Source organism: Carcharodon carcharias, chromosome 16, assembly GCF_017639515.1.
Source record: "Carcharodon carcharias isolate sCarCar2 chromosome 16, sCarCar2.pri, whole genome shotgun sequence".
NCBI classification, from domain to species: domain Eukaryota; kingdom Metazoa; phylum Chordata; class Chondrichthyes; order Lamniformes; family Lamnidae; genus Carcharodon; species Carcharodon carcharias.
In genome coordinates this window covers 33671224-33697756 of record NC_054482.1, presented here as the reverse complement: position 1 = coordinate 33697756, position 26533 = coordinate 33671224, and the positions used below count along the sequence as shown (strand labels likewise).

Genomic DNA, 26533 nt, shown 5'->3' with positions numbered 1-26533 from the left:
AATTAAGTTGACGGTTAAAGTATAGCTGTTTACAAATCCTGATGTTCTTAACATCTTCCTGGGACTTTGGAGACCAGCAGTCTATCCACCACTGTCCGCACAGATGCTTCTGCCATTGTCTACAAATACACTTTTGCACACCTTCCTAGAAAAACAACCTTGGTCACCCTTTACTCTTTAACAACCAAGCCACCCAGGCTTGCTGTCAGCAGAAATCAGAACAGGACACATTACCCCTTTCGCTCCTCTATTTTCCCCTAAATTAAAGACCGTTCCAAAACATAACAATCTTACAAAACTTTGCATTTCTAACATCGCTAAAGGTCCATTAGTGAATACACATCCATGCATATTGCTGAAATATCTAAAAGTGTTGCTGATAATTTATATTGAGGCTTCCTTGTGCATTTCTGCTTTTATTTCCAAAATTGCTTCAAAAAAAGAGATGTGGGTATTACAGTGCATTATTCCAGGTAAACCAGGCCTTGTGACCATCAGCTGCACATGCATAAGTGTAAAAATTAGAGCTGAATCCACTAATGGGTGCTCCCTATGATAGCTACTCCTTGCTGGGTGTGCCAAATTGTGCAATCAGTCCTATGTTTCTGCAGCTCCTAAGTGTAGAATATTATCGGTGAGCTGTGCAGTTAGGTGTACTGTGTGAAATGAGACTGGAATAGAAACATTAACAACTCCACTATCAGAAGCGTATATACATTTAGTGAGACTTCCAAGACAGAAGCAGAATTAAATGCTGTGTTAGGTATTTTAGACTTGTATTAATAATACACCTCATGTTGTAACCTCAGTTTGTGCCCTGTCACATCTTTGCTAACTGCTGATTGTACATTTGTGCAGGAAAACATAACTAATATGCTAGAGCTGGCTTGCTCATGGAAATAGAAGTTTGCACCTCCTTCCTGGTCCCATCTGAGATTTAACTTCATGAATACTTGGGATCAGAACAGTTGATTTGTGCACCTGAGTCTGAGCAACTTACACTTTTTGAGTGTTGACATTAGGATAGGACCCTCTGCGTGGTGAGACACCTTACCGTGGTGCAGGGGTTAAGGATTTCTTTTGGAATCTTTCGAAGAGCTCACCTTATTGTTTCTATATTGAGTGGAGATATTATCCTGTGGTGACTAACGCTTGTAGTGTGCACTTAAAATGCACGAGCTTTAGAAATCGATCACATTCTAATCTTGCCAGCACCTCTCCACAGTGAACTCTCAATCCTGTTCTTTACACCGTAGTAGTTCTGCAGAATGTGTCTACATTTCAAATATGTCTAGCTAAATATCCCCTGGTTGCACAAACTGATCAGAGTGTTGTCTTTTTTTTAAAAAAAAGTCGTGTCCTTTGACCATATCAAGAACATTTCTGAGTTCAAAAGGTGGCAGATTTGTTTTAAGTTCCCTGGCACCCAATCTCAAATGTGCCTATCTCTGTTTAAAATAACCACATATGTTTAACTGGTTAAGACTGGATCTGTGACCATAGCATCTGTAACATTGACCCACCTTCAGCAAATGTTTATTTCAGCTGCCTTAGCCTTTTGTCACACTCTCAATAACGTTCATTATGAAAGCCTAAAGTCATTCTACTTACTCTCTCAGCATTGCTGCCTTAAGTCAGCAGCACTGTGCGAATGTTCTGTATGCAGTCTCTTGTTTGGATCTCTGTGAACAGCCCCATTCCAGTATCTGCACTAAAATCTCAAAATCTCTCAGCACAGAAAGAGGCCATTGGCCTCAGCATGCCTCTGCCAGCTTTTGAAAGAGCTATCCAGTCCAGTTCCATCATAATGCAAATTATACTTCTACAAACCCATGTCCAGTTGCCTTTTTCAAAATTTGTATGAGATCTGATTCTACAAAAATTTGAGGTTGTGTTTTCTAGTTTTTAACCCGCTGTGAAAAGATGTTTCCTCATTTCCCCTTTGGCACTTTTGACAATTATTTCAAATCTATGGCCTCTGGTTACTGAATCACTTGCCAGACAAATGAATTTCTCCTGATTTGATCCATCAAAATACTTCTGTTAGGACTCCTGAAAACCTCCTCTGCTCTTAGAGCAATCCCAGCTTCTCCAATCTCTCCACCTAACCAAACTCGCACATCCTGGCTAACCTCCTTTGTACTGTCTTCAGGACCTTGTTATCCTCAGCCATGGCATCCTAATTCCTTGCCCATCTTATTCTGTCACTTTTCTGTGCTGCAGCCAGCCTGAGCTTTGAAAATCTGCATCTTTAGCCACTTTTACATTTATATTGGAATCACACACGGCCTCTGAATGAAATTCCTACATGTTGCTATTCACAAAATGTGTTTACAAGTTTGGCGAACGTTGGCCAATGGGACTGGTTTCTTTGTACTTGACATTTTTAATGTCTAGCAGAAAAGTTTTGTTTCAACCCTCAGATCTCTGTGATCGTCCAACTCCGCTCTCCAATTCCTTCACTTTGCAGCTGTGCCCTCAGCTACCCAGGGGACAATCTCTGGAATTTGCTCCCAAACCTCTCTGCTATCTCTTTCCCTTTCAGTCACAGACTCCCTATCTCTATTGCTCCCCCATTTCCTCCCTCGGCCCCCCTTCTCACCTCCCCCCTTTCTCACAACCCTCCCTCGCCCCCCACCCCCTCCCCCCTCTCTCTCTCTCGCCCCCTCTCTCTCTCTTGCTCTCTCCCCCTCTCTCTCTTGCCCCCCCTCTGTGTGTGTCTCTCTCGCGCTCTCTCTCTCTCTCTCTCTCTTTCTCTCTCTCTCTCTCCCCTCTTTTGATTACCTGTCCTAATAATCAGCTCGAAAGGCGTGGGTTGTCAGATCTTGCCTGATAATGTTCCTGTGAAATGCCTTGTAATGCTTTAAGAGGTTGTGAAAGTGCTACATAAATGCAAGTTGTTGTTGGGGATAATAGACTGCAGGATGGCAGTAGCCCGTGACTAGATTTGGGATCCAATAGTCCAGCATGCTGTATTTCTTTTGCTGTCACACTGTATATCTTATGTAGCCACATTAGTGAGAAATTAGAGGTGTGGGGAGTGAACGTGGGCAGCACAATATAAGCATTCAAAGCTCAAGTTCCCCAGTTTTAAGTTAATAGGAAAGTTTGGTTATTCTTTGAAGCAGTTAAGGAAAGAACTTGCAGTCACAAGACACTTGTAGACATCCTGAAGATACAATATAAGTGATCCACAACCAGGAAGTTTCTTTTGAGATGCAGTCACTGGTAGCCAAATATGGCAGCCAGTGTGCACAGCAAATGGGATAAATGAACAGTCAGCCAGTTAATGTTTGTTGAGGAAGAAGTGTTTCCTAGGACGTTGGGAAAAGTTTCTGTTTCTTTTTGAGTAATTCTAAGAGCTTTAATGTTTACCTGAACCGGTGTAACTTCTCATCTGAAAGACAATGTAACACTCCCTCAGTAGTGTACGCTGAAGTGTTGGCTTTGATTCCGAGCCAAGAGTGTTACTAACATAGCCAAACTGGCATTTAAGGATACAGTCAACATTTACCCAACAAAGAGTAAAACAAATACTGTAACCTGCATTGGTTGGATAATGGCTGCTATCAGGAAAAGTTGTGTGTGAAAGGTTCCACTTACTGACTTAGGTGAATAACTAATTACATTCAGCGATTGGTGCTTCGAATTGTACAGGAATGTTCTGAGAGTTTCAGGAATGTTAGACTATGATTGTTAGCTCAGAATATTTTGTGCATTATTCTGTAAAACTGTGTACAGAAATTTGGCGAGAGACATTGTTTTTACTTGTTGGTGGGTAAATTAGTTGGAAGAATGCTGAGGTGTACCTGCTGCATATTTCCAGTTGTCTTTGTTTCTTATCTTAAAAAATGCAGTTAAAGGGCTAATATTCTGTGCTCCTCTGAATTAAGTATTTGTGATGCTGAGAATTTTTAAGCTCATCATCTGTCACTTCCCTCTCAACTTAAAAGCAGTAACACTGATTGCAAATCCGTCATCCAGGCAGTGTTGTTATTCAAGTAATGGTCAGTAGACTTTGAACAGCCCTTGGCCATAAATGAGCGTTGTTTAGTTTTCTGCACATTAGCCAGCTTGCTCAGTTCTAGAAGTGGCTTTGACTGTCACTAGTTGTGTGGTGTCCCGTTCTCAAGCTCTGGCAGCGTAGTCCAAATCCACGCACTTGCACGTTTCTTTATTTTCATACCCCTATCTGCAAAATAGCATGCCTGAATTCCTTGGAATTGTCTGGCAATGCTAGCTATACAAGTTCGATGAGCAGTTGTGTTTCTTTGTATTGATGAATGGTTATAGAGCCGTTTTGCTTAAGCTTATGGGAGTATGGGTGTAGTGTTATTTTTTTGCAAATGAGATTGCAACCAACAATTTAGTCTGCGACCCCTGTCCACAGAAGCAGAGGGGAAGCCACTTGTCCCAGTGCTTTTTTTAGATTGATGTGTATTTATTAAAACAGCAAAACATATTTAACTGTTGAGGTTGGTTTTTGGAGCTCTTTCCATCTTGAATTGTTTTTAACCATTCCAAGCTCAAGTACTCCCTCACAGTCGGTGCACCACACCTAGCTAAGCTCTGATTAAGTTGACAGTTGAGAGTACATTGCCCATCATCTTTGGTCGTATGCAACATCACTATAGGAAACTTTCCACAATTTGGGTTTTTGGTAAGTAAGAAAGACTCAGCTCTTTGATCTTTGTTACCTTTGATGCTTACTGGTTGATTCTTCTATACCATCTCTCCTCTGCTGTCCATCTTTTGGCTACAGTGCTCACTTGGTTCCATTTCCATCTCTCCCAGTACAGCAACTTTATCTCCTTGAGGGAATTCACAGCTCATGCGTAAATGGATAACTGCCTCAGAAGTCACCTTGTCCCCCTCCTATTTTTCAACTACACCCTACCTCCCTGTCATATTATTCATGTATGTGGGCCAATATTCACATTTCATGGATACAAACCAACTCTGTCTCTCTGCCTCCACATTGACTCCCAGGCCGTAACTATCTTTTTATCCAGCATCAAGGCTTAGGATGAGTCAGTTTCTTCCAGCTCACCCATTATTTTTGGGGCAGCACCAACTTCCCTCAATTGGTCTGCAACATTGCACTATGTCGCGAACCCAAGCTAGTATTTACAGCCTGAGATCTGGTCAGAGCTAAGAATGCATTTTCCCAGTTCAACAATGTTACCTTCATGCACATATGCTTTTCTCCTTCAACTGTCATGTTTTCTTCATGCTGAGAATTGAATTCTTGAACACCTTAACTTCCTTCACAATTTCTAATGAATCCAGAAACTGCAGCTCATGCCCTCTTGTGCAGTAGATTGTACATTCCCATTGTTTCCATTCATTCCTAAGTTCACTGGTTCTCTGTATCCCAGCGTATTGACCTAGAGTTCCTCACTTCATTCTCAAGTCCCTCCTTTGCTTTCTATTTGAGCGATTTCCTGTAACAATGTGTTTTAGTGTGCACCTCTGCAACATGACTGCTTGTCCCTTGCATCTTTTCTTGTACTGTTGTTGGCTAATCCTTCACTCACAACACACCTGCCCTCTCCCTAAACTATATCCTGTTTCTGTCTCTCTTCCTTTAAAGATTGATCTCTTCAGCTGGTAGAAAGACTTGGGCTCATATGGAGCCATTCACATCCTCAGGATGTCCCAAGACACTTATTTTGAATTAAGTACGTTTGACGTCTATTTACTGTTATAATGTAGGAAACCTAGCAGCCAATTTGTGCACAGCAAGCTCCCGCAAACTGAAGTGAGATGAAAAATCAGTTAACTATATCTGTTAGTGATTGTGGGGGATAAGTGGTGACCACCAAACCTGGAGAAATCTCCTGCTGCTCTTCAAATAGCACTATGGGGTCTTTTTTGTACTGAGAAGTTAGATGGGGCCATAAGTCTTATACAACATTGGCAAGTGTCAGTCTAGATAATGTAATCATGTTCTGCAGTGGAGCTTGAATCATCTGGCAGGATTGTTGTCACAAAGCTAAGCCTGGCGCATTGCACCTTCCCCATCTTATTTAACAAATTTCTCTTCCCAATGTTTCATGACCTCTTTTCTGTTCATTGCTAAGTGTCTTGGGAAGGGTTGATGAAATGTCATCAACACGAAGCAATAATTCTCTCTCTACAGATGCTGCCTGCCATGATGAGTATTTCCAGAATTTTCTGTTTTTATTAAAGGCTTGGGTGTGTCTGGGTTGGTGTTTTGGATGGAAAGAGAAGGTCCATCAATTTCTGATTTGCTTGTTGGACTATATGTGTGGATTGCTTTTTTTTTGGGAATGAAGCAAGTAGTAAAACTAGTTCAACTTTCCTCCTTAATTCTGTTTTGGGAGTTATAAGTAGTCATACAACAAAAGCCATTTTTTTTTCAGTTTAGTAAGTTCACCGTTGTATATTTTAGCTCTTGGGGGTTCAAGTCCCTGAAAAACCTAACTAATGCTTCTATTCTGGAAATAATAACATTCAGAGAATCTAAAAGGAATCCATTGGGAATTTGTATTATGAAGGAACAGTTATATAGTTCCAAGTCAGAATGGTGTGTGGCTTAGAGGGGAACTCGCAGGTGGTGGTGTTCCCATGCGCCTGCTGCCCTTGTCCTTCGAGGTGATGGAGGTTGTGGATTTGGAAGGTGCTGTTGAAGGAGTCTTGGTGAGTTACTCAGTGTACCTTGTATGTAGTACACCTCGTATATGGTTAGCTTGCAGTAGATTTTCATAGAATCATACAGCACAGAAGGAGGCATTCAGCCCATTGTACCTGTGTTGAATCTTTGAAAGAGCTGTTCAGTTAGTTCTCAGTTAGCTGCCCTTTCACCATAGCCCTGAAAAATGTTTCCTTTTAGTGTTTATATATTTATACTGATATGTGAACATGTTTGGACAAATGCAGTAATGAGATCTGCAACTGAATGGTCTTGGTGGAACCTAAATTGTGAGCATATTGTTGGTGAGTAAATACCTCTTGGCAACACTTTCCAATACTTTGCTGTTGATTGAGAGTAGACTGAGGTAATTGGCCAGATTGGATTTGTCCTTTTTCTAAGCAGGACATCACCTGGGCAATTTTCCACAATGTTGAGTAAATGTCAGTGTTATAGTCAGAGGCACAACTAGTTCTGTAGCATGTGACTTCACTACAGTTGCGGTGTTGTCAGGGGCTCATAGCCTTTGTTGTATCAAGTGTGCCTATTTCTTAATAACACAAGAGTGAACCAAATTGGCTGAAGTCTCAGATCTGTGATGGTGGAATCCTCAGGAGGAGGTCGAGATAGATTAGACACTAGGTACTTCTGGCTGAAATTAGTCGTGAATGTTTCAGCCTTGTCATTTTACACTTGTGCTGATCTTTGCCAATGTTGAGCATGGGGATCGTGGAATCTCCTCTTCCATTTAGTTTAATTGTTTGTTTTTCAGGCATGAGGGGAAAGAACGCAGGAGTGGCGGCTAACTGGATAACTCTTTTGGAGAGCTGTCAAAGGGAAGATGGGCCAAATGGCCTCCCCCGTGCTCTTTGAAAACCTGCTGCCACAAGTTAACTATTCCTGAATAGGGTGGGGCAGGACTGCAGAGCTATAACCTGATCAGCTGGTTGTGGGATTGCTCAGCTCTGGCTGTAGTATGCTGCTTTCTAAGTTTAGTGTTTATGTTGACCTGTGTTGTAGTGTCATCAGATTGGCACTTCATTTTTAGGTAAGCCAGGTTCTGGTTCTGCTCCTGGCATGCTCTCCTGCATCCTTCATTGAGCCAGGTCACCTGGTTTGATGGTAATGTATCTGAGGACTATGCTGGGCCATGAGGTTACAGGTTATATGGAATATAATTCTGTTTCTGCTGGTACTCATAGCATCCCACAGATGCCCAGTTTTGAGCTGCTGAATCTACCTCATTTAGCACAGTGGTAGTGCCACCTAATACGATGGTGGGCGTCCTCATTGAGACTTGATCTTCACAAGGAGTGCCTGGTGGTCACCCCAACCGATACTTTGTGGGTTGATGCATCCATGCCAAGTAAATTGGTGAGGCCAAAGTGAAGTAAGTCTCGACCTCATGTTGGTTCTCCTACAATTTGCAGCATGCCTGGTGTAAAAGTGATGTCCTTCAGTCTATCCGTGATCATACTACTGAGCCACTCTTGTTGATAGAAATTGAGGACCTCACTCAGAGTACATTCTGTGCCTTTGCTATTCTCAGTGCTTCTTCCAAATAGTGCTCTACATGGAGGAATCATCCCTAGGAGGCCAGTAGATGGTAACCTGGAGTTTTCCTTGTCCATGTTTGACCTGATGTCATGAGACTTCATGGGGTCTGGAGTCAATGTTGAGGACTTCCAGGGTCACTTTCCTACCCCACTCCCTCCCGTCTGTATACCACCGTTCGAGTAAAGGCAGCCCAGAGAGAAGTTTTTGTTTTGGGAGTTAGAGCTAAATTAGTTTAAATGCATTTTGTAAGACCTGAGGGATTGTAAAATCCATTTCTTTCATCAGATCAGTGAAGGAATTTTAAATGTAAAATACTTAACTTAAAGGTCTGTTTGAGGACATCCCACAGCAGGCTATGTCGTCATGAAGATCGATGAAGCTTAGGGGCGTTTTCTTATTTCAGTTTATCTGGATGTTTGCTGAGTGTTATTTGCAGCTCACCAAGAGACAGCTAAAGTAAATGATAGTCAGCTAGGCCTGCTCTGTAAGCAGAGCAAAAACTAACTTCATCATTCATGGAATATGGGTGAGGCTTAAATTTTGTGTCGTAGTTCAGTTGGTTAAAAGTAGTTTGAATTTTGTGGCGTAGTTCAGTTGATTAAAAATAGGTGTTTGAACTTCTCTGTTAATGGTTCCTAACTGGATAGTAACAGAAAGCAAATGGTATGTTGGCCATTTATTATAAGGGGGATGAAGTATGGAAGCAGCAAATTCTTGCTACAGCTGTGCAGGGCATTGGTGAGACCTCATCTAGAGTGCTGTGTGCAGTTTTGGTCAGCTTACTTAAGGACAGAGATACTTACATTGGAGGCATTTCAGAGAGGGTTTACTCAACTGAGTTATAGGATGAAGAGGTTGCCTTATGAGAAAAGGTTGAACAGGTTGGGCCTATACTCATTGGGGTATGGAAGAAAGAGAGGTGATCTCACTGAAACTATAAATTCTTGGGAGGCGGTGCTTGACAGGGCAGATGCTGAGAATTTGTTTCATCCTAGGAGGGAACCCAGAACTAGGGGGCACAATTTCAAATTAAGGGATCTCCCATATAAGGCAGAGGAGAGGAGGAATTTCTTCTCTCAGAGGGTCATTTGTCTGTGGAATTCTCTTCCACAGAGAGCAGTGGAGGCTGGGGCTTTGAATATCTTCATGGCTGAGTTACAGATTTTTTTTTATCTACAAGGGAGTTGTGGGTTGTGGAGAACAGGCAGGAAAGTGGAGTTAAGGCCACAGTCAGATCAGACCTGATCTTATTGAGTGGTACAGCAGGCCTGAGGGGCTGAATGGCCTACTCCTGTTTCTTATGTCAACCATTTAGTTATGGGCCCAGAGGCAAAAATATGCCAGATCAGATAAGGAGGACAGATTTCCTTCCCTAAATGACAGTAGTGAACCGGTTGGGTTTTTGTGACACTCCAATAACTTTGTGGTCACCATTACCGATTCTAGCTTTTCATTCCTGTTCTCTTTATGTACCCAGTTCACTTTTGGAAATTATATTGAATTTGCTTGTGACTCATGCATTATGGTATCATAGTGGTTATGTTACTGGACTAGTAAGCTAGTGACATGAGTTCAAATCACATCATGGCCAAGGGGAATTTTAATTAAATTAATTAAATTAAGCCTGTAATAAAGCAGCTGGTACCAGCTATTATCAGTACAAACAGAGTGTTGTAAAAACTCAGCAGGCCTGGCAGCCTCTGTGGAGAGAGAGCTGCTAAGATTTTCAAGCACTTTGTTTTTATTTCAGATTTCCAGCATCTACAGTATCCTGCTTTTATAAGAGTAATAGCGACAGTGAAACTACAGGTTGTCGTTTAAAAAAAAACTCAAAAATCCTTCAGACAGTGCATTCCAGATCATGGTAACTTGCTGTGTAAAATAAATTCTCATCACCCCTCTGATTCTTTTGCCAATGATCTTTTATCTGTGTCCTCTGGTTGCTTTTCTTATTCATTCATGATATGTGAGCACTGCTGACAAGGCCAGCGTTTTATGCCCATTCCTAATTGCCCTTGTGAAGGTATGTGGTGGTGAACAGCCTGTGTGAAATGCTGCATCCACAGTTCTGTTAGGGAGAGGGTTTCAGGATTTTGGCCCAGCTGCAATCTAGCGACCGGAAACAATTTCTCCTTATTTGTATATATGAAACCTTTCATCATTTTGAACCCCGATTAAATCTCTGTAATGAACAACCCAAGCTACTCTGGTCTCTATGCAACTGAAATCTCTCATCCCTGATATTGTTTGAGTTAGTCTTTTCTAATGTCTCTCCATCCTTCCTAAAGTGTGATGCCCAAAAGCTTTTGTACTCCATCCTCTATTTAGAAGAAGTTTTTTTTTAACGGTCAGATTAACTTGTCAGATAGGAATTGGGTATGTACTGGAAAGGATAAATTTAAGGGCTCTGAGGAAAGAGATGGGGAGTGGGACTAATTTGATAGCTCTTTCAAAGAACTGGCACAGGCATGTTGGGCTGCCTGGTCTTCTCCCATGCTGTAAGATTCTGTGATTCTACAGAGTATGGCGTTTAATTGGGGAGAGTTTGAATGTTTGTAGATCACAAGGATAAATTATTCTTTCTGTAAAGTAGCAAAGTCGATCTTCCTCAATCAGGGCTAATTAATCTCGAGTGTGAAATCTTCACACTTTAAATTTGTTCTGCATAAAAAAAAGGTCTTATGAATTGCTGTTTTCACTGTCTTCAAACTGAGTTCTGCATTCCTGTCTTTTGTTCCCCTCTTCAGGATAATAGACCAGGCTACGACCACAGAGATAGCTGCGTTTCCAATATATACGGTGTTGTTCTGCGTCCGAGGTGTTGATGGGACTTCGGAGAGTAATTGCTTTGCATTTACCGAAAGTTACTGCAGTACAGATGAGTTCCAGCTTCATGTGTTCTGCTGTGAGATCAAAGAAGCTGTAAGTACTATATTTTAATCCTGCGAGTGCTAAAATTATTTTAGCTTTCAAAATAAGCATGCTAATACTTGTTCAAATGCAGTATCAAAAGTAGAAACCATAAATTGTTTTCTTTTACCTAAATCTGCCAGACCTTTTTGTGCAAAAATAATTTAACAACAATTAAAGGAATAGAGGCTTGAATTTATTTAGCTCCCTGTCACTTCTCTGAGTGGTGACAAAGCACAGTCACATACAGTGAATTAATTCAGAGTGTTATGTAGGTCAGTACACCTGAATAAATTCTCTGTCAGACTATGGATTAGGCTATTAACTACTAAACAGATCTATTAACACCAAGTTGATAAGAAGGAAAGATGACAACAGGATTGCAGTATTATATAGAATTTGATTGTTCTTCCCCACATGTTGGAAATATTGGATATAGCCCATGATAAAGATTTCAGTATAATTAACCTGATAAGGTCCCTCGACAAGAACTTTTTGTTGATTTGACGCATGTCTTCCTGATCCACCCGAGCCCCTACCTTCCTCGCCCCACTTTTCAATATACGCAGGAGGATGGAAGAATAGGGAGCAAACCGATGCTGTAAATAAGGCGAAGAGAAAATACTGGTTATGACGGTTCAGGTGCATGGACCATTCATCAGAATTGAACCTGCATCAGGCAACGACTGGTGCAAATCTTCCCTTCTTGAACAAAAGGGAATCAAAGCAGTGTTTGTCAAAACAATAAAAGCTGTCCCTCGCACTAAGATTTTTGACTGACCACTTGGCTAATCTGTGTTTGCTCAACTGGGGTGTCAAGTAGTCAAGCTGCTAGTTCCTGAGGCTGAGATTTAAGAACGTGTACAGATGAATATCGGAGAAGCTGTTTGGACAGAGCAAGGCTTCACAGTTAACAAGCATTAGGATGCTAAAGTAACCATTTATTTAATTACAGTAACCTGCAGACGTATTAACCGTGGATTGTAATTTCTACGGTCCTTGGGGAATTCTTGTAGTAACCAACGTTTAAAGTGACTACCCGTTTCCCGTCTCTGGATATTTATTAAAATATATAGACCAGTGATTAGAATTGTGACTGAGAAACCTCATTTGTTACACTCCCTTGTTGCCGCATCTCTATAAATACCACATCCTTTCAACTACTTCCAGTTCCTTGCTCATATATACTAGCCATGCCTTGCCTTCGATCTCCCACAGGGAAATATTCTCTTTTTTTCCCTGCTACTCTTCAGCTTTGCTATTTTGAAAAGTTTTGTGATTTTGAATTTGTTGTTTTTCTATTGACATCACTTTGGTCTGATGGTAAGCCTTTTGAACATGAATCTTTTAGCAGTGAACTTCATCTGTAGTTAACTTGAAACCTGTTGATTTTGTTATCAGCTTTGAGCAACAGTTGTGGTTATTTTATGCCTTTAAATTTGACATAATTTTGAGGAATGTGAAGACCTGTGTCCATTCAGAAAGGTGTAGTGGATACTTCTCAAATGCTGGAAGACCATGTTTGAGAGAACAGGATGGTTTATTTTAAAATGTTTGGAATTGAGCTTGTGTAGTTGACATCTTAAATGTATTTTTAGAAGGACTCAAGGCCAGTGGGATTTGTTCAGCAAGCTAAGCATTTGCTCTTGCCTACAGAAATGCAAAAGAACACTGGAAAAGCAGAAATAAAAAGTGCTGGAAAAACTCAGCATCTGTGGAGAGAGCTGACATTTCAAGCCAGATGACTTTGGAATTTCTTCGGGGTTCTGAGGAAGAGAGTAATTTGACTCGAAACGTTAACTCTGTTTTTCTCTCTCCAAAGATGCTGCCAGACCTGCTGAGTTTTTTCAGCACTTAGTGTTTTATTTCACAATTCTAGCATTTGCAGAATTTTGCTTTTATTTTAGTGGAAAACCAGAAGACAGAGAGAGATATTAAAAAAGAACTAAAGAATACAAAGTGTTAAGAGCTGCAAAGAGGAATATAAAAACAACTTGCAAGTGATATCTAACAATAATAGTTTTACTGCTGAAAAAGAGACATATCCAAGGTTTTTGCCTTGCACTCATTCATCAGGACATCTTACAAGGATATCAATATAAGGAGAAAACAACAATTTATATTTTGCCCTTATATTGGTATTCTTGCCAGGTGTCCTGATGAGTGCAAGACAAAAAGCTTAGACATGTCTCTTTTTTCAGCAATACACAAATTCTGTACTTCCAAATGGCTAGTTTTTTTAAATATAAGAGAACAAGTAGCAAAGGGAAATGTGGGCCCATTAAAGATAGAGGCTGTAATCGACTGTAAGGAAATAACAGACATGTTAAATGGGTGCTTTGCATCTATTCACATTGAAGGAAGAGAACATAATATCAGTGGTACAAGGGAATCTAAACATAAGTCAAGGAGTGGAACTTATTGTGTTTTAATATAAATGAAAAATGCCACTGAGCAAATGAGACTGAAGATAGACAAATCTCCAGGATCTGGGGGTTTATTCCTCAGGGTGTGAAAACTAGTTGAGAAAATTATTGGTGTGTTTGTATTCTACCAAAACTCTCTTTCAGGAATTAAACCATTGGATCAGAATATTGCAAGTGTCTCCCCAGTGTTTAAGAAGGATGAGAAAGAGAAACCTCTAACTACACAGCTGTCAGTCTAATTGTTAGTTGTGGGTAAATTATTAGAATTTGTCAGGAAAAAGAGTGTGATTTGAGTTCTTTAGAAAAATTTGTGCTGTTCATGCAGAGTTAGGGATTTGTGGCCAACTTAGATGAAATATTTTTTGAGGAGGTCGCTATAATGTTGGATATTATAATGCCCATAGATGTTGTGTATTTGGACCTCGAAAAGGCATTTGAGAAGGTTCGTGAGAAAATATGAGCAAAAATGAAAGTCCACTGAATTTGAAGCAAACTTGTGACATGGGTTAGAAATTGGTCAGAAGGTAGGAGACAATAGGGATATACTCAGATCAGACAAGTGGTTTCCCCTTGGGGTACCTCGGGCTTCAACTTTTCATTATGTTGATTAATGTCTTTCAAAGATTGTAGATGATGCTAGGGATGGGAGGCAGAGTAAGTAGTGCAGCTCGGTACAGGAAGTTGCAGTTGGACACAGTTAAATTAAGAGAGTTGTGCCAAATGATGTTTAATGTAAGGAAAGTGTGTGGTCATCTGCTTTGGATCCAATAAAGATTAATGATTATTTTCGAAATGGTGACAAACTAGAATCTGTGGATGAGCAGAGATTTGTTCAAAGCTAATTGTATAAATTAGAATTAAGCCTTGTTAAGGTAAAGAATACTGATTGGATGATTACTTAAGCACATATAAAGAAACATATTGACACTGGGGTGGGATTAGAGTTAGGAGCTATACACTTGTAATGTTTCACTCTGAATAAATTGAAAACTGGGTAAAGATTTGCTTCTGCGCCCCCCCCCCCCCCCCAGCCCCCACTTCAACTGGCTGTCAGGAGTTTAACGGTCCATGTTCAGAAATCACTGAAGTGGCCAGGTTCAACAATATCAATCAACTCCTGTGTTGTAAAATAAGAGTGTTGAAATTCTGGCTGCTTACTATGAATATTACCCTTATCTTTAATAAAAGTTTCTTCGTGGGATAGATTGGGAGGGCTCATCAGCAGTGTGCCAAACTAATGGCTACTTCATAAAATGGCACTGTAAATCCAGGCAGCCCATTCACTTTCTAGAAAATCAGACTGGAATAGTGGTGGTGTTGCAAAGTTAAGTGCAGTCAGCCATTTTCTCTACCTGATCTTCACCTGAAGCTTCGTTGTGCCAAACATCATGGGTGGATGAAGATGACCTGATTTGAGTGAGAAAAATGTGTGGAGTTGACAGTTGTTCAGGGGATAGACAGGTAAACGATCCTCCCCACTAGCCACTAGTCACTGTCCTTGGTGACAAATATATTAAACATGTCTGCATCCATTTGCTGCCTATAAAAGCTTACTTCTTTCACGTTTTTCTCACCATCACCATCTCGAGCAATTGAGGATGGGCAGTAAATACTGGCCTTTATCAGCGACACTCTCATTCCATGAACAAATTGAAGAAAAACTTGTGTCAAGTTTTCCTTAAATTTTTATATCCATAGTAATGGAAATTACCTATGTAAACATATTGTGTTAGAATCACACCCACCTGCAGTGGAGGTACTGTTAAGACTTCCAGCTCCTCAGTTTATATTGCAGAGCAGAGTTTCCTAAACTTCACTTATTGTGTAATCCTTTCCAGATATACCAGCTACGTGTACCCCTACCAGCATGTAGGTTTAACATTTTAACCACCTTAATGCCCAAGTATTCTACAACGTGTACAAATTATTATACCTGTATTGATCTTAAACAAGTATCGCTCTTGCCATACAAGTTTTAACCATTTCCCCTTGATGTTCAATGGCATTAGTATCGCCATTGATCAGAAACTGAACTGGACCAGCCATATATATATATATATATTGTGGCTACAAGAGCAAGTCAGAGGCTGGGAATTCTGCAGCGAGTAAATCACCTCCTGACTCTCCAAAGCCTGTCCACCATCTACAAGGCACAGGTCAGGAATGTGATGGAATAGTCTCCACTTACCTGGGTGAGTGCAGTTCCATCGACGCTCAAGAAGCCTGATTCGAACTAGGACAAAGCAGTTTGCTTGATTGGCACCCCATCTAATACCTTAAACATTAATTTCTTCCACCATTGTTGCACAGTAGCAGCAGTGTATACCATCTATAAGATGCATTGAAGCAACTTGTCAAGGCTCCTTCGCCACCACCTTCCAAACCCACGACCTCTACATCTAGAAGGACGAGGGCAGCAGTCAATTGGGAACAGTATCACCTGTGAGTTTCCATCCAAGTCACTCATTATCCTGACTTGTAACTATATTCAACAAAAACAAAAATACGTGGAAAAACTCAGGTCTGACAGCATCTGCGGAGAGGAATATAGTTAACGTTTCGAGTCCGAATGACTCTTCATCAGAATTAAGCAAAAATAGAAAAGAAGTGAAATATAAACTGGTTTAAAAGGGGGTGGGACAGGTAGAGCTGGATAGAGGGTCAGTGATAGGTGGAGGTTGCCAAAAGATGTCATAGACAAAAGGACAAAGAGGTGTTGACGGTGGTGATTTTAGCTAAGAAATATGCTAATGGGGACATTAAGGGTGGAAAGCAGGACCCGCAAGGTACAGATAGCCCTAGTGGGGATGGGGTGGGGGGAATCGAAATAGGCTGAAGGGTAGGGATGAAACAATGGATGGAAATATATTTAAAAATAATGAAAATAGATGGGAAAAGAAAAATATATATAACTTATTGGAAAAAGGGGGATCAGAAAGAGCGTGGGGAAGGAGGAGAGAGTTCATGATCTAAAGTTGTTGAACTCAATATTCAGTCCGGAAGGCTGTAAAATACCTAGTCGGAAGATGAGTTGCTGTTCCTCCAATTTGTGTTGAGCTTCACTGGAACATTGCAGCAGGCCAAGGCAGACATGTGGGCATGAGAGCAGGGTGGTATGTTGAAATGGCAAGCGACAGGGAGGTCTGGGTCATGCTTGCGGACAGACCCAAGGTGTTTTAGCCTATTTCGATTCCCACCCCCCACTAGGGCTATCTGTCCCTTGCTGGTCCTGCTTTCCACCCTTAATGTCCCCATTAGCACATTTCTTAGCTAATATTACCACCGTCAACACCTCTTTGTCCTTTTGTCTATGACATCTTTTGGTAATCTCCAACTATCACTGGCCCTCTATCCAGCTCTACCTGTCCCACCTCTCTTAAACCAGCTTATATTTCACATCTTTTCAATTTTTCCTTAGTTCTGACGAAGAGTCATTCAGACTTGAAACATTAACTGTATTCCTCTCCGCAGATGCTGTCAGACCTGCTGAGGTTTTCCAGGTATTTTTGATTTTGTTTTAGATTTCCAGCATCTGCAGTATTTTGCTTTTACCCTGTAACTATATTCCTGTTCATTCACTGTCAATGGGTTAAAATCCTGAAACTCATCCTGCCCTCTCCCTGTGAACAGCACTATTGGTGCACCTACACCACATGGACTGCAGTGGTTCAAGAAGGTGGCTCACCACCACCTTCTCAAGGGCAATTAGGGATGGGCAATAAATGCTGGCATTGCCTGTGATATTCACATTCCTATTGTGCTACTTGCCATTACTGTGCTGGATGAGGTTGCTTGTTCAAGCACAGGTGCATGCTTTCTGGAGGTGATGGTTTGAGTCATAAGTTGTTTTCTACACCAAAGGTGATGACAGCACTTAAATTTCATTCCAGTAAGTGATGAAGATCCACTTACATGTAGTTAAGTTGCAAATGGCAGCAAAGCTCTGCCATCCTTGTCTGACAATTTGGACCTATATCTCAGCCAATTGCTTTCGTTGGAACTCAATCCTGAGTCTCCCAAAGTCGAGATGTCTAGTAGGTTGTCTTGTTGTATTATTGACCAGCCTTGCAGCATGTTTACTTCAAAAACGTTATACATGGTTACTGGATCTAGCTGTTTTCATTTCATTGGGTAGAGAATGGTCAGCTTAACCTAAATCAAGGATGGCAGACCCATCAGTTTATCCTGAGTTTGTTATTAATTAATTGGGATACCACTTTAATTTTGATCACTCCTTTCTGTTTAACATTTCGCAGAAATACTTTCAGTTGTTGCAAAGTTCAAGAATGTGGGGGTTCTTCCCTGCCCCACCAACCCCCCAGAAGCAAACTTAGCCCACACTAAGTAAATGCAATTCTCGGCACTGTGCCACTTGATCTTGTAATCATGGTACCTGCAAAATGCAACACACTCACCCCTTAAACTTTTCTTCGATGCTTTATTTAGATGCATTCTGTTTGATGGATTCTCCAGTCTCCTTAAAGGCACTGGCTTTGCGGCATGCTCGCTTGTCCTTGTCCTTTATGGATCTGACTCTATTTTACTTGAATGTTGAGATTGCTTGATAGCATTTGGATCTGTCCAGGGCTGGTTTTTCCATATAGGGATGACCAATTTACAGGCTCTGAGTTTGGCTTTCAGAATGTCTTTGTACTGGAGTTTGAGACGTCCTATGGTGTGGGTTTCCATACTCAGCTGGTTGTAGAATATTGTCTTTGGTATGTAGGAATATTCCATGCAAACCACATGGTTGACTGAGTGAAACTGATTCTGATGAGCATGCCCTTGATACTAGGTAGACGGCACCTTACAAGAGCTTCAGTGTTAGGAATTTTATCCTGCCATTTGATGTTGTACGTAGATCTTAAGCAGCGAAGGTACAAAAGGAAATGGTTAATAGAATGCTGGCATTTATCTCAGGAGGGTTGGAATGCCTAGGGGTGGAAATTATACTTCACTTATATAAAGTTCGAGTCAGACCACATCTGGAGTACTGTATCCTCTCCAACACCACTACATTAGATTATGAAATCGCCCATCACCTGGTAAAAGCAAGTTTAGCAGCTCTCACTGTCCCAAATTGAACTTCATCAGCAGTTTTGTCCACTCACTTAATCTATCATTGCCCCTTTACAGAAATACTTCCTGTACTCATCGGCACTACAAACTTAGATATGCAGCTCTCTATTCTTTCATCCAAGCCATTAAATATTGCAAAAGCCTGAGACCAGGTTTCTGCAATAGTCTGTCGGTTTGATTAAATAACCATTGTTCATATTATCTCCTATCTCTTAACCAATTCCTTTTCCATCCAAAAGGTTGTCTCCAATTCCATGTGCTCTAATTTTTGCTAATGGTCCCTTCTGTGGAACCTTGTACAATACCTTCTGAAAGTTCATGTAAATAAGATCCTTGATACTCACTTATCTACCACATTAGTGACTTCTCAAAATATTCAATTAACTTTGTTAGACATGATCTACTCTTTACAAATGCATGCTTTCTCTGACCAGTTCATATTTGTCTATGTGGTCATTTACTCCGTAGCTAATAACCTTCTAGTAACCTGACTTTACATGCCTAGAGAGAGGTTTCAGGAAGACATAGGCATGGTCTGTATAAATTGTCTTTCTAATGGCCTTCACAACCACTACTGGAGGGTGTGTAGAATAGCTCGGGCTTGTGACAAAATGATACACTGCAACCTCTTCCATCCAGAAAGCTGTTGTTCAGAAATACCAGATGTCCGGAAATGTTTTGAGCAGTCGCAGGCAACTCATGGCATCATTTTAGTGCAGTATTCTGGGAATAGAAACATGGAAGCTACAGTATTTGGATAAGTAAAACAATTTTTATGATTGCTTTATAATGTTTTATCAATGCTTTATGCTTCAGGTAACTATTTAGATCTATGGTACTTTCTGCTCATACTTGTGGTTAGGCCAGTTGTTTTCAACCTTTGTTTTGGTTAAAGAACTCACTAATACATCTTGAAATCCTATGGAACTCAATCCTCTTCCTTCTCGCCTCCCACTATATAAAGCACAGGTGAAAACAAAGTATAAGACCACTGAGCAAATGAATGGAAATGCAAAAAAATTATTTTTCATTAAATGCATTTTGATCCCTGTAAGTTTTGGGTTTTGTTTGTTGTGCTAGTGCCTTTAATGGGATCTTGTCTCGGCTGACAGCAGCTCCCTTTAATGGACTCGATGGAAGTTGCAGATACGTCACTGAGACTTGGCTGAGCTGGAGCTGGAAAGTTGGTGTGGTGATTTTGGGAAGTTTAAAAACTGGTGCTGTGTTTGGGAAGTTTGAAAGTTGAGTTACAATTGTTGGCCAGATCCCAAGATGTGGAGAGAGATACGGTTAGGGACCAACAATGTTTTGTTTATAGTAGATAAAGGTTGAGATTTAAAGCCCCTGCTTTTGGAATAAAGCCACGAGAGCCCACGGGCTTTGAATAAACAAAAACAAACTTTACAATAGAAGCTCAGAAAGGTAAAGCAGTTTCTGATATGTAACTTATAATCTAACATTCAAGGTAAGTATATGGTACATGTGAATTAACAGAAACTGGTTGGGCACACCACTCTACAGAGAAAATGCAACCAAAACCAGATTCCATGGATTTCTGAGTGAATCACCCAGACATTAGTCCCACTGTGAGTCAACCAATTTCACTGAAACTTCATCTTTCTCATGAGGCTTTCCAATTTCCACCTTTGAAGATCTCTCTTTGGAATTCTCTCCAAACGTCACTCCTACTTTCTTAGCTTTAACAATGGCCCACAGCACAGGGTTTCAATCTTAGGTTCTGAGATTCCTTCTCCCTGGATTCCTCCTTGGGGTCTGTGCTTAAGCCTCTACTTACTGGCATAATTTCAGCTCTTTGCTATATAGCTAGCTTCACAGCTGGCACCACAACTAAGTTCCTCTGAACTCCTGTCTTCTGGCTGTATCCAGCTATATATGACCCCCCGGACTTCTCCTAAATCCTCTTCAATTAACAGAGCTTCTCCGATACCTTTGATTACCAGGGCTTCCCATGAGTCCCTTCCAGTTAGCTCTCTTCGATTACCAGGGCTTCCCATGAGCCTCCTTTGATTACCAGGGCTTCCCCTGAACCCCCTTCGATTATCATAACACCATAAGACTTAGGAGCAGAAGTAGGCCATTTGACGCGTCAAGTCTGCTCCGCAATTCAATGAGATCATGGCTGATCTGATAATCCTCAACTCCACTTTCCTGCCTTTTCTCCACAACTCTAGATTCCCTTACTGATTAAAAATCTGTCTACCTTAGCCTTGAATATATTTAACAGCCCAGCCCCTGCAGCCCTCTGCGGTAAAGAATTCCACAGACTCACTACCCTCTGAGAGAAGAAATTCCTCCTCATCTGTGCTTTAAATGGGCGACCCCTTAATCTGAGATTATGTCCTCTGGTCCTAGACTCTCCCACAGGGGGAAACAACTTCTCAGCATCTATCCCATCAAGCCCCCTAAGAATCTTACATGTTTCCATAAGGTCGTCTCTCGTTCTTCTCAACTCCAATGTGTACAGGCCCAATCGACTCAACCTCTCTGCATAAGAAAATCCCTGCATTCCTGGGATCAACCTAGTGAACATTCTCTGGACTGCCTTTGATGTCTGTATATCATTCCTTAGATAAAGGGACCAAAACTGTTTCTAGTATTCCAGGTGTGGTCTAACTAGTGCCTTGTATTGTTTTGGCGAGACTTCCCTATTTTTATACTCCATTCCCTTTGAAATAAAAGCCAACATTCCATTGCCTTCTCTATTGCCTGATGAACTTATATGCTAGCTTTTTTTAATCCATGCACGAGGACCCCCAAATCCCTCTGTGCTGCCGCTTTCTGCAGTGCTTCTCCATTTAAATAATATTCAGCCCCTCAATTCTTCCTGCCAAAGTGCATAACTCTCATATTTTCCCACATTATATTCCATCTGCCACATTTTTACCCACTCACTTAACCTGTCTATATCCCTCTCTAAACTCGTTGTGTCATCCTCACCACGTGCCCTCCCACCTATTTTTGTGTCATCTGCAAACTTGGCAATAGTACATTCACTTCCCTCATCCAAGTCATTAATATATATTGTAAATAATTGTGGCCCCAACACTGATCTCTGTGGGACACTCCACTAGTTACAGGTTGCTATCCTGAAAATGCCCTCCTTATCCCAACTCTCTGCCTTCTAATTAGTTAGCTAATCATCTATTGATGCTAATGTACTACCCCCAACACCATGGGCTCTTACCATATTAAGTAGCCTTATGTGCGGTACCTTATTGAATGCTTTCTGGAAATCCAAATATATTACATCTACTGGTTCCCCTTTATCTATCATGCTTGTTACCTCCTCCTCAGGCATGATTTCCCCTTCATGAAGCCATGCTGACTTTGCTTGATTTTATTATGCATTCCCAAGTGCTCTGCTATTACATCCTTTATAACAGACTCTAACATTTTCCCAATGATGGATGTTAAACTAAATGGCTTATAGTAGCCTGTTTTTTGTCATCTCCTCTTTTTGGATAAGGATGTACATTTTCAGTTTCCCAATCCTCTGGCACTGTACCAGAATCTAAGAATTCTCGGGAGATTACTACCAGTGCATCCACTATCTCTGTAGCTACTTCCTTTAATATCCTAGGATGCAACCTATCAGGTCCAGGGGACTTATCAGCCTTTAGCCCCATTAGTACTTTTCCCTAATACTTTTTCTCTAGTGATAGTTATTGTATTTATTTCCTCCACCCCTTTTGCCCCTTGATTATTTCGTATTTTTAGAATGCTATTAGTTTCTTCTACCGTGATGCAAAGTATTTATTCAACTCCTCTACCATTTCCTTCCCATTATTTCCCGAGTCTCATTCTCTAAGGGGCCTATGTTCACTTTGGCCTCTCTCTTCCTTTTTATATATTTAAAGAAACTCTTACTGCCTGTTTTTATATTACTTGCTAGCTTACCCTCAAAGTTTATTTTCTCACTCTTTATTTTTTGTCATCTTTTGTTAGTTTTTAAAAGTTTCCTAATCCTCTGGTTTACCACTAATCTTTGCCACGTTGTATGTTTTTTCCTTCAATTTGATACTATCCTTAACTTCCTTGCTTAACCATGGTTAATTTATCCCCTTCCTACAATCCTTCCTCACTGGGATATTTCTTTGTTGTGAGTCATGAACTATTTTCTTAAACATCTGCCATTGTTCATCAACCGTCCTTTCTGCTAAACTCCTTTCCCAGTCCACTCCAGCCAATTCTGCCCTCATTCCTTCATAATTATCCTTATTTAAGTTTAGTACAATTGTTTCTGACTCAAGTTTCTTACCCTCAAACTGAATACTAAATTCTACCAGGTCATGGTCACTGTTTCCTAGGAGATCTTTTACTCTGAGATTGTTTATTAAACCTGACTCATTACACATTACCAGATACAAAATAGTCTAACCCCTGGTTGGATTCACAACATGTTGTTCTAGGAAACTGTCTCGAATACACTTTCTATGGATTCTTGCTCATGGCTACCTCTGCCAATTTGATTTTCCCAATCTCCATGAAGACTAAAGTCTCCCATGATTAATGGTAGGTCTTTTTTACATGCCCTCGTTATCTCCTGATTTATTCTGTATCCTACAGCAGAGCTACAGTTCGGGGACCTATAGACTACTCCCACCAGTGGCTCTTCCCCTTATTTTTTACTTTCACCCATATGGATTCCACATCTTCCGATCCAAGATTATTTCTTGCTATCGTATTAATTCCATCTCTTACTAACAAAGCTACCCCGTCACCCTTTCGAAACCCCTGAATATTTAGTTCCCCGCTTTGATCTCCTTGTAACCATGTCTCTGTAATGGCTATAAGATCAAACTCATTAACCTCTATTTGTGCGGTTAATTCATTTATTTTGTTCTAAATACTACGTGCATTTAAGTAAAGAGCCATTAATTTTGCCTTTTTACCATTTTTTTCCCTCTTTGACTCTATTTGCTGGTGTTTTTTCATGTTTGTCCCTTCCTGTCACACTCTGGGTATCATTACCTAATTGGCTGCCCTGCAATGCTGCCAAATCCTTTTGCTTTGTTAGCCCACGTATCCTCTCTCCAGAACCCTCACCCCACCCCTGTCCCCTATTTAGTTTAAAGCCCCCTCCACAGCCCTAGTTATTCGATTCACCAGGACACTGGTCCCAGCATGATTAAAGTGAGGCCCATCCCACAGGAACAGTTCCCTTCTACCCCAGTACTGGTGCCAGTGCCCCATGAACTGAAACCCATTCCTCCCACACCAATCTTTGAGCCACGCATTTAACTCCTTAACTTTATTTATCCTATGCCAGTTTGCCCGTGGCTCAGGTAGTAATCCCGAGATTATTACCTTCGAGGTTCTGCTTTTTAATTTAGCTCCTAACTGTTCAAATTCTTTCAGCAGAACCTCCTTTTTAGCCCAATCAATGTCATTGTTACCAATGTGGATGACGACTACTGGATCCCTCTCCTCCCGCTCCAAGTTCTTCTCCAGCCCTGAGGAGATGCCCTTAATCCTAGCACCATGCAGGCAACACAGCCTTAAGGACTCACGCTCATGGCTTAAGAGAACAGTGTCTCCCCCTCTAATTATACTTTCTCCTCCACTACTACAATCCCATTTCCTCCCCCCACTTGAACGTCTCTCTGTACCACGGTGCCGTGGTCAGTTGGCTCATCCTCCTTGCAGTCCTGCTCTCATCCACACAGCTTGCAAGAACCTCATAGCTGTTGGACAATTGCAGGGGCTGAGGATCCTCAAACTCTACCCCCTGGGTCCCCATACCTGCCTCACCTGCAGTCACACCTGCCTGTTCCTGATCAGAGACCAAATTAGAATTACCTAATCTGAGGGGTGTGACTGCCTCCTGGAACACAGTGTCCAGGTAACTTTCCCCCTCCCTGATGTGGCGCAATGTCTGCAGCTCAAACTCCAGCTCCTTAACTTGGATCCAGAGTTCCTCGAGCTGCAACATATGTGTTTGCTCTGGATCACCTTGGTGTCCAGCATATCCCACATGCTGCAGCAGCAATACTTCTCCCTTCCTGCTATCGCTATCTTATTTTATTGAATTTATTAATTAATTGCTCTAGCACCCCTGCTGTTGCACTTTATTTTAATTAATTTACTTTACACCGGTATCGATCTTATACTTAACAAGCTATTTTTAAGAAAAAGAGAGAAAAAAAAGACCAGAAACCTAAGCACGAACTAAAAACCTTACCTTTACTTTCAAGAGTAGAAATACTCATCAATCCTACTCACCAATCAGCTGCTTTCCCTGCACTTGCGTCACGTTGTGGTTCGTGACGTCACTCTGCTGCTGGTCTTACTGAAGCCTCCCCCTCTCTTTAAATGAACTCCACCCGCTCTCCCTGCTCTTTTTTAAATGAACTCACCCTGTTCTCCCTGCTCTTTTTAAAATGAACTCGCCCTGCTCTCCCTGCTCTTTTTTAAATGAACTCACCCCGCTCTCCCTGCTCTTTTTTAAATGAACTCACCCCGCTCTCCCTGCTCTTTTTTAAACGAACTCACCCCGCTCTCCCTGCTCTTTTTTAAATGAACTGGCCCTGCTCTCCCTGCTTTTTTCTTAAATGAACTTGCCCCGTTCTACCTGCTTTTTTTTTTAACTGATCTCTCCCCGCTCGCCGCGCTCTTTTTAAATTGAAGTCTCCCTGCTCGCCACCTCTTTTTTTTCAAATGAGGTCTGATCGCTCTGGGCTTCCCCGGAGCACCCGTCCGATTGCCAGGGCTGCCCTGGAGCCCCCGTCCGATTGCCAGGGCTGCCCTGGAGCCCCCGTCCGATTGCCAGGGCTGCCCCGGAGCCCCCGTCCGATTGCCAGGGCTGCCCCGGAGCCCCCGTCCGATTGCCAGGGCTGCCCCGGAGCCCCCGTCCGATTGCCAGGGCTGCCCCGGAGCCCCCATCCGATTGCCAGGGCTGCCCCGGAGCCCCCGTCCGATTGCCAGGGCTGCCCCAGAACCCTCTTCTCAGCTCCTCAGAGCTAACAGCAGCACTTTGGCTGCATGGATTTTCTTCCCCCTGCTCCTGAGTCTCCTGAAACCGACTGATCTGGTGACCTTTCAGAACACTCCCAAACGATGGCAGCCTTGTTACTAGGCAGGAACTAATGTAGCAGCAATTGGAACATCTTGTACCTTAAAAGTTACAATCGCCACAGGGAGATTACAATCGCACTCAGGGACACAATGATCAATGGATTTCATGACAGTTGCTGCAGAGCTTAGGAAGTTTGAAATTTGGTGCAGAGTTTGGGAAGTTTGAAAGTTGGTGCAATAGTGAAGGACGAATGTGTTCAGACTGTCCCATTCACTGGTGATTCTTATCTTATTGGGGAAAATGTGGAAAGCTAAATCGTGCGCTGGTGAGCGAGAGACCTGAAAATTATATGTGGAACCCCTTAGGGATGCTCAGGTAACTCTTGGGTTCTGGGAACGCTGTTTGCAAAACACTGGGTTAGACATTCTAATGCCATTCTATTATCCAAAAAATTCAGAAATCCAGGATTGACTTGGTCCCAAGCATTCCGGACTGGGGAAGTTAGTGCAGTTCAACTGAAAAGTACAATCCAAATTGAACAATTCCCCAGTCACCAGGGTTGTGCTGTTCTCACTGGAACATTAGGAACAGGAGTTAGTCTTTGAACCATTCAATCAAATCATGGCTGATCTGAACTCCACATAGCTGGCTTGGCTCCATATCTCCTAATATCCTCCCCAACGAAAACCTATGGATCTGGGTTCAAAGCTCCAATTGACCCCCAGCACCTGTAGCTTTTTTGGGGGAGAGATTTCTCGATTTCCAATACTGTGTGCATGATATCAGCCTTGACCTGCTGACATTGCATTTTAAGGTTACGCCCCCTTGTTCCAGACTGCCCCACCAGAGAAAATAGTTGCTTTCGATCCA

At 41.7% G+C, this 26533-nt stretch overlaps 1 protein-coding gene across 5 annotated transcripts in view; it reads left to right on the top strand.

Annotated features, from left to right (window-relative positions):
• Positions 1 to 26533, top strand: part of rabgap1l (RAB GTPase activating protein 1-like) — a 530937-nt gene that overhangs the window by 84581 nt on the left and 419823 nt on the right. For all 5 annotated transcript variants that reach the window (XM_041207937.1, XM_041207935.1, XM_041207939.1 and 2 more), the window contains one exon: positions 10960 to 11134. In XM_041207937.1, coding sequence (XP_041063871.1) covers positions 10960 to 11134 — 175 coding nt within the window. The remainder of the gene's footprint in view (positions 1 to 10959; positions 11135 to 26533) is intronic.